Source organism: Sinocyclocheilus rhinocerous, unplaced genomic scaffold (assembly GCF_001515625.1).
Source record: "Sinocyclocheilus rhinocerous isolate Xijiao unplaced genomic scaffold, SAMN03320098_v1.1 scaffold2245, whole genome shotgun sequence".
NCBI lineage: Eukaryota > Metazoa > Chordata > Actinopteri > Cypriniformes > Cyprinidae > Sinocyclocheilus > Sinocyclocheilus rhinocerous.
The window spans coordinates 651,678-667,895 of NW_015637544.1; the positions used below are offsets into that span (position 1 = coordinate 651,678).

The 16,218-nt window shown below is 37.7% G+C and overlaps 1 protein-coding gene across 1 annotated transcript in view; it reads right to left on the reverse strand.

Annotated features, from left to right (window-relative positions):
- The window catches only part of LOC107749026 (ecto-NOX disulfide-thiol exchanger 1), a 49,305-nt gene that overhangs the window by 12,272 nt on the left and 20,815 nt on the right, over nucleotides 1–16,218 (reverse strand). The window contains exons 6-9 of the mRNA XM_016564074.1: nucleotides 13,072–13,284; nucleotides 8,145–8,251; nucleotides 4,684–4,801; nucleotides 2,722–2,906 (exon numbers count right to left, since the gene is read on the reverse strand). Of these exons, the coding sequence (XP_016419560.1) occupies nucleotides 2,722–2,906; nucleotides 4,684–4,801; nucleotides 8,145–8,251; nucleotides 13,072–13,284 (623 nt within the window). The remainder of the gene's footprint in view (nucleotides 1–2,721; nucleotides 2,907–4,683; nucleotides 4,802–8,144; nucleotides 8,252–13,071; nucleotides 13,285–16,218) is intronic.

The window sequence follows — 16,218 nt, forward strand, 5'->3', positions numbered from 1 at the left end:
CATACACTGGCCCAGCTAACCAATCACAGCACATTTTGTATTTCAGAAGGCGGGCCTTCATTTGATACAGGAACTATTCGAGCCGTTCATGCCAGACTGGGGAGAGAGGTGTTGTATAATAATGTACAGTATTTGAAAAATAATGTGTTTTTTGAACATTAAAGCATGTCAACATATTCTGTTACACCAAATACACCAAATAATGATCTTTAAAAAAGCATCATATGACCCCTTTAAGTTTACACTAACAAAAATGTTTAAGTTGAGATTACAAGATAATTTTATAGTAAAATTATAGCTGATAGCTTACTCTTCTTAAAGGGGTCCTATTATGCTTTTTCACTTTTTCAACTTTAGCTAGTCTGTAATGTTGCTGTTTGAGCATAAAAAAGATCTGCAAAGTTATAAAGCTCAAAGTCCACTTCAAAAGGAGATATTTTATTGAACAGAAATCACTTTTTAAAAACTACAACGAACGACTCGTTTGGACTACAACGCACATTTTCCGGGATTTGTGATATCACAAAGATCGACGAATGGGACGAGACCTGGTAATGAGTGTTATCACTATGTACTTAGAGTGATCCGGGTTTAAATCGCGCTCAAATTGATTTGATTTTGACGCAATATTTACACTGAAGCTACTGAAGCTTCAGCTGTGGTAAGGGGCATGACATTTCCCGACCAGGCACCGAGTGCTGCCAATCACAACACACACTGGCCCAGCTAACCAATAACAGCACTTTTCGTATTTCAGAAGGCGGACCTTCATTTGATACAGGAACTATTTGAGCCGTTCATGCCAGACTGGGGAGAGAGGTGTTGTAATAATGTAAAATACGTGAATCAATGTTTTTCGAACTACCTAGTATGAGAGCCTGTTCTAGTACACCCCCAAAACAAAATCAAGACTTTGTAAAAGAGCATAATAGGACCCCTTTAAAAATTATGAAAGAAATGTGGCAACATAAACTACTTTTTTGAAAGAAAAAGAAAATACAATACACTGCAATACTGTAAAATATATAATAATTTTCAGCAGTCATTACTCCAGTCTTTAGTGTTACAGGATCCTTCAAAATTCATTCTTATATGCTGATTTGCTGCTCAAGAAACAGTTCTACATTTCAAACATTTCACATTAATGTTGAAAACAGTTTTGGTGCTTAATATTTTTGTGGAAACCGCAATAGTTTTTTTTTAGGATTCTTTGATGAATAGAAAGTTCAAAAGCACAGCATTTATATGAAAAAATAATATTTGTAACATTAGAATTGTCTTTAATGTCACTTTTGATCAATTTAATGCAAACGTGCTGAATGAAAGTATTAAAAAAAACTTTCGAATAATAGTATCTATTTCATGTGATCTTGATGTGATTTCTAAAAAGTCATCAAGACCTTCAGAGCTGATTGGAACTGAGTGGACTGTAAGAACATGCACACAAATGAATATTTTTGAGAAATACAGAATGTGTTGTTTTTTGTGTGTGAGGGAGATGAGTAAACAGCACTGCTGCATAATTTTACACTAGCGTCACCCACACACATTGCTAAATCTAATAATTACACAATGGTCTGTTATTTTGGAACTGAAAATGTTCAAATGAAACTATAGAAGATCAAATCTACAGATATATAGATGATAGACATCATAGTCCATCATGCTCGTCTTAGTAGTTGCTCACCTTGTTCTGTTCACTATTATAGAAGAAGTTGGACCAGTTGGGGTCTGTCTGCATGAAGCGGAACTCAAACAGCTCTCTCAAACACAACTGCAGGGTGTTGAAACAGATCTACAGAATAAAGGTATGAGAATTACTTCTCCAATTCATTTTCACAATAAAATAACACAAGATATCCAAATATCTCCAAACCAGAAGAAATATTACTGTAGGTTATTTACCACGATTGTGGATTACATTTGTTTCTGAAGGGAATGCGCCCCCGATCTACCTAAATGCATCTATCTTTGTGCGAATCATTCGTGATCCAGCCTCACCAACAGAAGAAGTGAGTGTAAGGTTTTTTATGAATCTTTACAAATCGCCTTTCCTAATGATGTGCTAATTAGCAAGTTTCACGATGAATGTGGCTAAAGTTTACCGTCTCTCAGAGAGCGGCTCAGAAGAGAGGGGCGGGGTCAGCAGAGCTCATTTGCATGTAAAGCGACATGCATTAAAACGGCTTACTGTAGACAGAGCTGTTTTTGACAGTGTAAAAACTGTGTTGTTTTACACTACCATTGAGAAATTTTAACGAAACTATGTTACAGACTTTTAATTAAGACCCTAAAGAATCATATCAACTTGTGGAAAATGGGCATCCGATGGCCCCTTTAAAGTTATGTCGAACTTGATTTTAATTGGCTTCTTTCAAAATCAAGAAAATCTGGTAACACTTTATATTAGCGAACACACATTCACTATCACTAAGAGTTTTCCCGCAATAAACTCCCAATTAGCTGCTTATTGATAGCATGTGAGTCAGTTACTGTTGTAGTTATGTTTCGGTATTTGGTAGGGTTAAGGGATCTAGAATATGGCCATGCATTATTATGTGCTTTATAAGTACTAATAAGCAGCCAATATGCTAGTGCTATGCATGCTAATAAGCAACTAGTTAATGGTGAATAGTGTTCCCTAATCTAAAGTATTACTTCTGTTGCAAAACAGCTAGTGGGACACCAGCTTGAGGCTGAACACTCAGATGTGTGTATTACCTGCTGCATGTTCTGCATGGTCTGCTGCAGGAAGTGCAGCTGTTGTTCTTGCGTGTGATCCTCCTCGGTACGGTACATCTTGCCCTGCTCCTTCTTCAGCAGCTCCACCTCGTTCCTGTAAGCGTCCAGCTGCCAGCGCAGACTGTCGTTTTCCTCCCGCAGCGCACACGTCTGCGCAGACAGCACTGCTCTCAGACAGGAAGGAAGAGAAAGAGACAGGAATGTGAGCTTGGATGAAGGTCTTTATCTCATCTGTTACATAGATAGGATGAATTCACACTTTTGTGCCTGGTAGACCACCTTGACTCAGCAGATTGAGCTAGATAACTGTCCTAGCTTAAACTTGTTGACCAGTTCAACCACCTTAAGTAGTTCTCACTGACCTTTGTTTCTTCTAGTAGGGTGCAACATATGATCTGTTGTGTAATCTAACATGCATCATATAAGACAAGTTCTAACACCAATCCGTCTGGTTGAATCAGCATATACGTGGCAGGCTTTAGAGCAAGCGGTATGATTCAGAGCCTGAAATCGATGGTGAAGTTTGCATAACAACTTGGTCACTGTGCTGAGTCTCCGCTGTGTCAATAGTTAGATATTCTCAGCCATTAGATATTCCTACCTGCCACTGAAAATACTACTTTTATTGAGCCAGAGCTTGTATGCTGTGACAGCTCATGAAATATCGCTGAGCTCAGAATCCCCTGACACTTCCTGCCGCCGTTCTCTGCTGAAGCAATATCATTCATAATCAGATTTGCTGTGGGATACATGCAGAAGGGAGAGTGTAATCACTCATGTTGATACCTCAGCACAAATGCTGTTGTACTCAAGGTTATCTGAAGGATGTGATCGTGCTGTTTGAATAAAGCTAATAAAAACAAGTGGTCACGGAGGAGCTGATTTGATTGAGAATAACGGGGTGATTGTGTTTAACATTAAACCAAGTTGTTGTTTTTTTTTCCGTTAAATTAAGAATCGATTTGGGAATTATTAGTAACCTGATACTTTACAGTCACTATCTGGACTTGACACTTTACGAAAGTTCTATTCATTAGTTAATCCATTAGGTATTATGAACTGACAATGAATGATTATTTACAGTGTTTATGAATATTGTATAAAACATGAATTATTATTTATTTATGAATTATTATTTATTTATACACTACTGTTCAAAAAATTTGATATCAGTAAGATTTTTTTTTTAAAGAATATGATATTTCTATTCAGAAAGGACACATCAAATTGATCAAATGACAGTATAGACATTTATGGTGTTATAAAATATTTCAAACATTTGCTGTTCTTTTGAATTTTATATTAATCAAAGAATCCTAAAAAACTCTTTCATACAGTGCTCAATGTTTGACTAATAATGATAAAATCAGCATATTAGAAAAAATACTGAAGACTGAAGTAAACAGTTTTGCTTCACAGGAATAAATTACATTTATAATATATTCTAATAAAAACTGTTATTTTAAATTCCCAATTTCACAATATTACTGTATTTTACTGTACTGTTTAGATGAAATAAATGCAGCCTTGATTAGCACAAGAGTTTTCTTTTAAAAAACATAAAACAATAACTTTTCCTTAACCCAAACTTTTGTATGCATTTATTTATTTATTTTTTTGTTGGGCAATTGAGAGAAAAAAATCCTAAACATTGGCCTAGCAGAAAAATATATATATATTGTTGAGCCCTAAAATTAAACATAATTATGTAGGCATTGCACAAAGGTCTCTATGGCACAGCATTACACGTTCCTCTTAATTAACAATGACCTTTATTTAAGATGTATTGCTCGTTTTAAATGCACTGTACAGTCCCAACCAGTGCATATGAACTAGATGCTAGGCCATCAAATCTAGGGCTGTTTTAGCCACAGTCAGTCCCTGCCTCCAGTATCCTAATGAATCATGATAATGATAATCAGCGGCTGATCACAGGCCTACCCATGTCCTCCATTCTAATCTTTTTGCAGGGGTTTTCCTCCAAGTCTTCATCTGACATCTCCATTTCCTCTTCTCTTCGTATTCCCATGATCTCTTCACTGTGAGCATTTCTCAGCTCCTAATGAAGCCCAACACAGAAATCAAACGAACACACACACACACACACACACACACACACACCCCATTACTGGCTTCTGTCCGAGACCTTCAATGATTAAAGATTACATTCTGCACACTTTAACATTTCCTCTGCTCTGAGTAATTCTACAAGGACACACTTTTATTCTTCCATTTGCTGTGTAAATGTGGCAGTGACATATATGACAATCACACATATCAATGAAATGTTTTCTTTCTGCAGTTCTACTTTAATAATACTCTAATTTAATGTAGAAACTTTTGACAGGATGAAAAAACAGGCAATGATTTGGCAAGCACAGGCCCTGGTGATTGATTTCTTAACTTAAAATTACAACCCAGAGGCTCTGCCGTGCAATAGTGAACGTTCATTTGTCTAGGTCTGAAAATGGAGCGTAAAATCACATTACACAAACTTCCAAGCCCACTGATCCTCTGATAGCCATTATAGGGATCAGCACAAAGGACATTTAATGCCACCACTGTGAAATCTTGCAGATCTGACTCTATAAAGGGAGCGCATTTGAGCTTTGCTTTATCTGTGATTGAATACATTTTACTCTAGCACTGTGTTGCCTGATCTTTCGTCTGTTTCTTGAAAGCTGTAGTATCAGAGGAATGCAGGTCGAGCTCTGGGTTGTTTCTGATATCATATTTCTCTCTAATTCTCACAATTTCGTTTTACAGGGTTCCCACACCTTTTGACCAAAGAATATCCATTACTTTTCCAGTGGTGTTTCCAGGCATTCTGGAAAAACCAATAAGGTTTTTATAACATTTTTCATAAAGACTGCATTCACTTAGAGCCATTTCTGGCCAACAAAATAAGGGAGACTGAGGCTAGTTGTCACTCTGTCACAAGGCCTATATCGCCGTAATAATAATGTTTTAAGTCAGAAGTTCACATGCTTTATTTCTTGTCCAGCAGTGATTGTGTATGCTGGTTTAAAAACTGTATTACATTTCAATATATGTTTGTAATTTTCCAAACTAAAATCCCAATATCATACTTTTTGTATGTTGAGTAAACAAGTAAATAAAACTACATCTATTTATTTATATCTTTTTTATAAATTACAGTATAGCCAAGCAATAGCTTATTTTGGTCACACTTTATTTTAAGGTCCAATTCTCACTATTAAAAAAACATTACAACTTTTGCCTCAATAAACTCCTAATTTGCAGCTTATTAATAGTTAGAAAGATAGTTGTTAAATTTAGGTTATGGGTTAGGGATCTAGAATATGGTCATGAAGAATATGTGCTTTATAAGCACTAATAAACAGCCAATATTTTAATAATAGGCATACTAATAAGCAACTAGTTAATATTGAGAATTGGTCCCTATACTAAAGTGCTACACTTATTTTTGTATGAAAAAAAGTGTGCTTAGTACACTGAAAAAAATGTTTCATTCATCCAATTTAAAAAATTTAGGGTAATTATTCACATCTATATTTTTTAACTTGCCAATGAAAAATAAATAACTTGCCCTTAGGGCAATTATTTTTTTAATTGGATGAATGAAACATTTTTTTCAGTGTATGTTGTTGGTTTTACCTTTTTGTATGTTTTGTCATGTTACATATTTCATGGGCTCATAATTGTTTTTCTGTTTAAATAGGCTCTTATATACTATTTAATGGTAATTTCCCACTGTGACAGCAGAAATCTCTTTAAGAAAAGTAAGAAAGAAAGAAAGAACAAAAGTGTGCAACTAGCCTCTGCCTCTCTATTTTAAAGCTGAGCAAAACAAGAACTATGTAGCATTCTTGATTTCTATGATTTTTCACGACTTCGCACTTTTTCACAACTCTCTGACAGTTAAGTACAAGAAAACCTGGAAAATCTGTACTTAACTTTGCATGATTATTTTAGTAAATTTGACAAATCCACAAACAGTGCTACAAAACAACAACAATACAAACAACTTTTCACAGGGGTGGCATCCTAACTGGCTTTCACTTCTCACAGCACCAGAGACTCTGCCACAACGCTGATGTCTTACCTCTTGGCAACTGTGAACTGAAATGGAATCCTTTCATAGACTTGACTTAAAGCAATTAATCAATACAGTCAGTGTATTTCTAAGATTAGGTTTCGGGCCTCACATCACTGCTCATGATATACAGTCATGGAAAAAGTCCGATGGCTGGAGGAAAGACTGCAGCTGGAGTCTATCACCAGTGAGGGATTTTTATATTTCAAGGTTCATTGAGTATTCTGTTTGCGCTAACATCAATTTTGCATACCGGTGACATTCCATATTATGAATATGGAAATTCCATATTGTGCATTCCAGAGAATTCAGGGGTTTCTAATGCATAGATGCATACAGGCACATTTTGAGTTAACACGCACCTCACTTTTCCTTCCTCATAGAGACCTAATTCAAATTGGATGAGTTATTAACAATTAATTGAGGCTAATCACTGATGAGCATCATTATAATCCTGCCGATATCTGTTGCCATGGCAGCAATGGAGGTTCTTTCTAGGTGGCAATTTCAAAGAGTGCTCTGCTGCACGAAAGAGCAGAGGCTAGAAAAATGTGATGTTTTTTTGCTGTGTGAGGTCCCACAAGTCTGCACAATGAAAAGCCACAAGATACACTGCCATATAAAGAGCTGCTGTGTCAGTGTACCATGTAGAGCAGGGGTCTCATACTACATTACCTGGGGGCCACTAGCCAGGCGGTGTTCTCCTTCAGAGAACCAGCTTTTTTACAACCACAAATTTGAAATATGTATATTATATATAGTAAATATTGGTGCAATACTTTGGCTTTTAAATACATTAAGGCCAGACTACCCTGTTGAAAAAAACAGCATATACTGGTTAGGTATGTTTTGAAGCATGGCAGCTGGTTTAAGCTGGTCCTGAGCTGGTTATAAGATGGTTATGAGCTGGTTTAAGCTGGTCATGTGCTGGTCATGAGCTGGTCCTAAGCTGGTAACTTCTGATCAGGACCAGCTCATAACCAGCTCATAACCAGCTCAGGGGTCCTGAGCTGGTTATAAGATGGTTATGAGCTGGTTTAAGCTGGTCATGTGCTGGTCATGAGCTGGTTCTAAGCAACTAACTTCTGATCAGGACCAGCTCATAACCAGCTCATAACCAGCTCAGGACCAGCTCATGACCAACTAAGGACCAGCTTAAACCTGCTCAAACCAGCTGCCATGCTTCAAAACATACCAAACCAGCATATACTGTTTTTTTTCAATAGGGTATAGTGAAAATTGGTTTGTAATGACAATGCTTGGCCCATAGTTTGAGACCCCTGATGTAGAGTCAGCATGACAAAAGGGGAGAAGAAATACCAACCTCGCACTGCTTTCGCCAAATGTCTATGTTCTTGCGCTGCGCTTTTGAGAAATGGTCCCATGCCTTTTGCCTGGTGGCAGCGGTGAACACAGCCGTAATCTGCTCAACTTTGGTGGGTAAGGAAGTCAGACAAGACAAGCCATTTATGTAGAACTCAGCATCTGCGCCAGCAGTCAGACGCATCAGGACCCTCGCAACACTTCTCTGAGAGGCCCCTGATTGTGTCTGTTGTACTTACATCTCATTAGCTGCTGTTTCAATTCCTTAGGACTGAGGAAGGCAACAGTCTACAATGAATTTGCTGGAGAAGCACTAATAAAGTACTGAGTGTTTGATGTCAAACATTGATTCAGGATTTAGCTCAAAATGGGTACGTGTGCAGTTTTTATTTTGGCATTAGATGTTGGATTTGCGTTAGGATTGAGATTTGGACCAATTGTAAACTGTTGCCTGCTATTTATTAATTTGACCAAGTCTACAGTTTAGTAAACAATTATGTGATCATCTTTCTTAGCCTACTACAACTCTAAAATAAATAAAAAATTCTTAGTATTTCATGCACAAATGGTGTCACGATATCTTTCTGTCAAGCTGCCAATTACAAATCTCCATCACACATATTCATTCAAGCAAATTACATTTCTTTGTTTGAGCTGGGATATTGGCTTCTCACCTGTCCGGGCCGCAAAAAAAAGATGAGTGAATCTGGTGTTGGCCTACCTTTAAGTTAAGTTGAACATCTCCACATCTGCTATATGGTCAGAGTGCTTCCACTGAGACTGTACTTACCCAGGGCCCTTCTATGGGCTATGGCTACAGTCACACTGACATAGGCAGCTAGGTCTCAATGCAATCATATCTCCTAGTGTGCATTTGTGTAGTGTATATCTGCAGTTATGTCTTGTGAACCGTGTAGGAGACACTGTGGCTCTGTTCCACGACTAGTGAGCTGCCTTGCTTTCTAACAGCATCCAAACTGAAATAGAACCTCGTAAGTGAGGGACTATTAGTGCGACACATGGAGTTTCAACACATAATTGAGTCTGCCGTTAGCATTTTCCTAAGCTAACAGCAAAATAAACACAAAATTAGAACTTGTTACACTGTGTTCTAGAATATGTGATTCTGATTGGTCACTCGCAGCATTCAGTGGTCAAATATTACCTAATATTTGCAGTTATCTGCCATCTTGTGTCTTAGTTTCTATTGTAGTGATATGACCTCAGAGGACTTCCCCAGCTAACAGGGAATGTTCTCACAATTTTAACTGACATTTTTTTTTTAAGTTAAATGAATTGTTAGGACAAAACATTCCTAAAATAATGTTTATGGAACATTCTTATTAACATTTGATTAGTCTTGTGTAGTCAGACCTTCGGACTGACGGTAGAAGGTCTGGGAACCTTGGCCGCTTTGAATGGCCAAGCACCGCCCTAGGCTAGAGGCCATATGTCTGACAGGTAAAGCCACCAATCACGTTTCGTTTTGTGCTGCGTCATGTTTAGGGGCGTGGAAATATCCCCACAATAACAGAACGTGTGTAAAACTCATGGACAAATTTGACATATTTTTGAAAAGCCAGCGTTTAGTTGATCCTGATAAGCACTCACTGGCTACGTTTACATGCACAATTTTTTGGTTCAATCGGACTGAATTCATTCCGATTGATGAATCTGAATGTAGTGTTTACATGAACGCTAAATAAAGTGATCGGGTTGATGTGCGTGTTTATATGTCACAAGCTTCAAATCGGAATAGATTTTTTTTTACATGCTCACACTGCACAAATATAGAGTTTTTCACTGTTTGCATATAATAACCACTCCTACACGGTTTCTTTATTTGTTTTTAACAGGAGAATTAATATTTATCCATTTATGGATAAATATACATATAAACCGCTGTGCCGTGCTGCTATTTATCACGTAGTAAAAATGCCCCTCCCAGCGCCCAAAACAGGTTGCAAGGACTGGAGGGAGGTTGTCCTGCTCCACTTCACATTTGCCGAGTGAAAGGAGAGTTTTATAATGACAGGACACGCATTTATACAACACTTTATTCAAAAGGAAGAGCCGTTCGTTCCGCGCGTCATTCGTCATTACGCTATTTCTGCGTCATTGCACATGCGCAGTTCTTTCAGTTTCGGGGTTCAATCTCCGATCGAGCTCAATCGGATCGATTAAGGTGTTTACATGAAGGCTTTTCAGTCCGACTGAGCCGTCAATCCGATTACAAACGGATTATTTGGTTGCATGTAAACGTAGCCACTGTCACAGTTGTAAACACGAGAGCTTTCTTCTTCCACGAGGGGGTTTGGCATCACGGCATCTTGATGCCAGGCGGAACATTAAAGAACGCGACACACATCTCCCGGAAATACTGTATAATTCAACCAATCCAATGACGACTTTAAAACTCCTGAAGTGTTTCCAATTTTGTGTGCTGTATGCATCAGACGTTCAGGCTGTGACTAATATTTTATATACTTTTTCAAAACGTTGTGAGAAAGCGTTCTTAGAACAACATTCTCAGAATGTCTTTATGATGTTATTATTCATACTTGAAGAACGTTCTCAATGTTGAGAGAAAACATTCTTTTAGAACAACATTCTTAAAATGTCCTTATGTTATTTGTACTTGATGAAAGTTCTTGTTATGTTTTGTAACCTTTAATAATGTTATAATCACAACAAGAAAACTAGACATTTTACCGTTCTGAGAATATTAAAAATAAGGCAGCGGCTATTTACACTAAGTGAAAATAGCATATTTTCTTAGCGATAGATGCTATTTACACAAAGTGAAAATAACAGTATTTTTAAAAATATGCTATTTACACTAAGTGCAGATAGCGTTAGATTCTATTTACACTATGTTAAAATAGCAGGATTTTCTGCTATTTATACTACTTATTGCAAATAATGGCAATTACCTGCACCTCACCTCAGTATTATAGTAAATTATAAAACATGCAGTAATAACGTATTGAGTGTAAATTATCATTTTAATTCAAATTATTAAATGGATGCCACCTTATTGGGACAATAAAGCCCTCCCTGCACCTACCCTAACCCTACCCAATACTTTATTTTCAACTTTTTGATTATTTCCTTAATTTTTATTGAAAATAAATGCCTTTCCGATGTGATATGAGATTTGAAAAGGGAGAAAAAACAAGTTCGGTAAAAGGCAGATTCGAACCCGGGTCGATCGTGTCAAAAAGACTACGGTACACGCTTTACCATCTGTTTTACCATATGTGGTCTTAAAGTTAGTACACATTTGCTTTAGAAACATTAATAAAAAAAAATTCCCACGATGTTTTTATACCATCTCTCTCTATTGTGTATAATAAAGGTGCAGTTATGCATTATACACAGAGTGAATGTTTTTGGGCTTGAGAGGTACCGTTTAGGCATGGTTCTTGTTCGTTGTTTTAAAGGGGTCATCGGATGCAAAATTCAGTTTACATGTTATTTGAACATAAATGTGTGTTGGAAGTGTGTGTACACATCCACCCTATAATGATAAAAATCCACCCAGTGTTTTTTTTTTTAAATCCCTATTTTAAAATCCCCTTTCTCAAATTAGGCTGTTCTGAGATTCCTGGCAGAATGTCGTAGTTCTGCACAGGCCCCTCCCATGCTAGTTGATTGACAAGGCCGTCTTACCTTAGACCCGCCCTGAGTGAGCTGTGAGCTGTCCGCCATTGTGTTGACTCCGGTGCAGGGGAAGACAAGAATGTCTCCGATTAAGCGATTGAGGTGTTCTGTTGTTGGATGTAATAATGAACATAGCAGTCTTTGTAAAAGAGTATAATAGGACCCCTTTAATAATGTGCTAGTTAGCCAGTTTCGCAGCTAAATGCGGCTAAAGTTTACCGTCTGCTCGTCACCCCACGGAAGAGAGGGGCAGGGTGAGCAGAGCTCATTAGCATTTAAAGTGACATGCCGATCCCCGATTCTGCCCCCTGCAATCATTCGTGATCCAGCTTCATCAACAGAAGTGAGTATAAGGGTTTTTTTAATGAATCTTGGCAAATCACCTTTCTTAAAGGGGTGCTATTATGCTTTTTCACTTTTTCAACTTTAGTTAGTCTTTAATGTTGCTGTTTGAGCATAAAAAAGATCTGCAAAGTTACAAAGCTCAAAGTCCACTTCAAAAGGAGATATTTTATTTGACATGCAAGGAAACGGCTTGCTATGAACAGAGCTTATTTTGACAAGGTAAAAAGGGTGTTTTTTACACTACCATTGAGAATTTTCAACCAACGTATGTTATAGACTTTTCATTAAGACCCTAAAGAATCATATCAACTTGTGGAAAATGGGCATCCGATGACCCCTTTAAGGCCCGTGCAGACCTCTAAAAAGGACACAGCATAAAAATGATGACATAGTTCTGGTCTCTGTGAATACAATCAGAGACAATGATAACTTTAGCTACATTAGCCATGCAATTTCTATTTCTATGGAAATGACTGGATTTCGAACATGAAATTTCACAGAGCAAATATAAATGTGATGCAGCTTAAGATGGATTTTGTCTCAATGTATCATGGCATTATCTTCTTCGTGAAGGATATATGTGTTGGCTTTTATAATGCCCACCTTTTATAACCTCACCTATGATGCCTATGTAGGCAGCTCTCTAAGTTTTGGAACAGAGCCCATGTCTTGCCTGTTACAGTTAGGGGCAGTGTAACGTATATGGTAGTTCTGGACATACAAATACACTCCTACTGGCAGTACAGTCATATCAAGATGAGCGAGAAAAGTCCAACAATCAGATCAGAGACGGAGCCCACTTAAGGACGGCTATATCATCTTGCTCTGTACAAAGGATGAGCGGTTGTCATGGCAACACTAGATGAAAATCTCATAGTAACCAGTTGGGATACAAACAGTGAAGGCAGGAGGTATCTTACATTGTGTGAGAATGGCAAGCAGGGAATTCTTAAAGTGTTCTTTGGCCAGCTCCATCTCCTCCTCGTGCTGAGCTTTCTCGTTCATTAGGCGCCGCACGTGGCTGTTCGCTGACTGGATCATGGAGTAGAAATGGTTCGCAGAGCGTCGGTTCACCTCGCCTCTGTCGATCCACGTGAACAGCACTGCCGTTGCCTCACTGAACTTGTTGTCATCTGGAGAAATTAATAAGGAAAACTGTCATTTTTACTTCATCTACTTATGACAGAGACTGCTGTAACACTTACTTTGCAGGCTTGACAAAGCCAGCGTACAGTTCAAAATCCCTTACATGAGACACATTTTTAACTGTAATTTCCCTCTAAAGCTTTGGTCTTTGGTTCCATTAAGAATCTTTAATATCTATGGAACCTTTCCATTGAACTCTTTAAAGCAGAAAAAGGTTCTTTAGATTATTAAAATGTTCTTCACACTAGGAAAATAGGAAAATAGATAATAGGAAAATATTTCTTTTAAGAACTTTATTCAGAAAGGTTGTTGGGGAACCTAATGTAGCGTCTGGACCACTCAAACACACAATATATATTTTGTTTTTATATTTAACAAATACTCTAGTTCTTCTATTGCATCGCTACGAAAACCCTCTTTTGAAACCTTTTTTAAAGAGTGTACTAAACTTGTTACAGACAAGACATATCAAATATGCTCTCAAAAATATAAAATCTGGAACTATGGTGCAGGTTGGCTTACAATAAGTCGGCATGAAATGTAAGTTCATCCTGTCTATTTTCTATTACATATTCAATGATCTTATTATAAACAACTGATCCATATGTTTAATCATTGATAAGTCAGTCTTCTCTTTGATGATATAACTCTGCTGTTCCAATCATTTAGTCTGCTGAAACCCTGGGCCTTTCTTACAATCGAGCAAGTTCACATTCAGATCTCCATCCAATCAACAACTGAAGCATAGAGTTAAGTCCCCATCCTACTTTTTGTCATTTTTGATAGTTTGTTTCACAATATGTGAAACATATGTGAACATGTCACTGGTTTTATGTCTAAATGTTCTACAGTTTTCCCCATAAAGCTATTATATGTCTTTATATTAACTGTGTAATAGGCTACTGTAAAGCTGCCCTGACACAATCTGCATTGTAAAAAGTGCTACAGTATATAAATAATGGTGACTTGACTTGACTAGAAGATTGAAATGTAGTGCCCAAGTTTTATGTACTTCTGTTATAGTGCTTCTATTGGTTTGGAACAATATAAGGCTGCTTAAATATATATTTTTAATATACACTTCAGGCTGTTCTTTCTTTTGTCTTTTTTTTTCTCTAGTGAATGGTTAAAAAAATCATGTATTGATGGAATTTTGAAAGAATGTTCAAAATCCAGCAGTTCAAAATTTAATAACCTGAGTTAAGTAGCTACACACCTGCCATCTATACATACATCCAACCATTCATACTGTATATCCTGTCTAGTAACCACACCAGCAGCTTTCTATAGCACCACTAGAACACCCTAGCAACAAAGTTTTAAAATTCAAATCTCTTCTCAAACTACATAAGGCCTGCATCCCCTTCACACTTCAAAATCTCTCCTCCCAAGATTTCACATTATGCAAAACTCAACCTTCAAACTCGAATCTCTTTCCAATCTGCTCAAGCATTCAATACACAAGCCTTATAACCTTCACAATTCAAGACTTTACTACACTTTCAGACAAGACTTGTCTTGACAAACTTTCCTTTTTCAGTTAAAGTATTGAATGTAATTTTAAGAACTTTTAGATGATTAGTTTTGCCACAAGAAATGATAGGGAGATCAGGATTGGACCTCACGTCCACATGCTACACTAAACGCTAAGCCACGGCTCTACCTTTAGGGCCTAATTTAAAGACTCTTTCCCTGCATTGTCTTTTTCTATTGGACAAGAACATCATCTCATCAGTGTGTTCAGTCACGGCTTGTGAATCAGTAACTAACCCTGCATTTTTCCTGTCTAAACATGAAGTGTAATTTCAGCCTGAGTAGCTGAGACATGAGGCATTGAGTGTGGCCTCTCCCAAGCTTTAGTAATCTGCTCCCTGTGGACCCGTGTGAAATACATTACTAAAATTGGAAGAATAATTGAATTTTGCCACAAAGTCAGTGCAGTAGGGCTGGCAGTAAATTCGATCCCTTCCTTAATGAGATCCTGTGCACGGAAACAACATCATTCCCTGCATCTGTGCACTTTTCACCAGACTTACTGCTTCAACTCACCACAGTATAACCGATTTCAAGCCAAGCAGGAGAATGACATCACGAGAGATGTATCAATTATACTGGACCTCCTTCAAATATGTGCTCAACTCATTTAATTTGAATTTTAGATTTGATATCCATTTTAGTCCTTTTTCAATTAAATAGATGTTATTCCCATGTGCGGTTGGTAAGAGACCCAAGGGACTCTGAGCGTTCGAGATCAAGAGCAGGTATGTTATTAAGGTGGCACTCAAACTTCCCAGCTAATTAAAGGGAATTGAATTCTCCCGACCCTCGGGCAAAAATGCCATCTGACGAGAATAAAAATAATTTCCACAGTCAAATGAGCCTGCTCTGCCAATCTCACGTCTAATGAGAGACTCCACAAGCAATGCAAATGTGAAATCTCCACACTCTCCCTCGAAATTCCCAGCATTCAGTCATCCGACCTCTCCGTAACTCAGACACTATGTAAGCCGCCACGCTACTGCCAATTCAGTCAGCGTCGGTTATGGTCGGGAAATTAGTTTTGTTTTAAACATCGCTCATATAAATTTTTCCATGAAAGCGTAATGTGGCAATGAGCATTTACTTGCCAGAAAGCATTAACCAGGGGCTGTTTGAATGAATAGCATTAAAGTGTTTCCAAATGCAAGAGACAGAAAGCAGCAATGGATAGAATTAAGAGTCAATAGTTTAAAAAGAGCTGAAGAACGGCCAGATTTGAGAATGAGGGAAACGGTTGTAGGGATTTCTAGTACATGAACGGACACTGATATGCCCCTATCAGCCATCATGAGGTTTGCTAATCACCCCAGCACATGACTCCAATATTCTGGGTCGACTTCCTGCCAGTCGTGTCGTCATCTACTCAGAGGAGTGATTAAAGA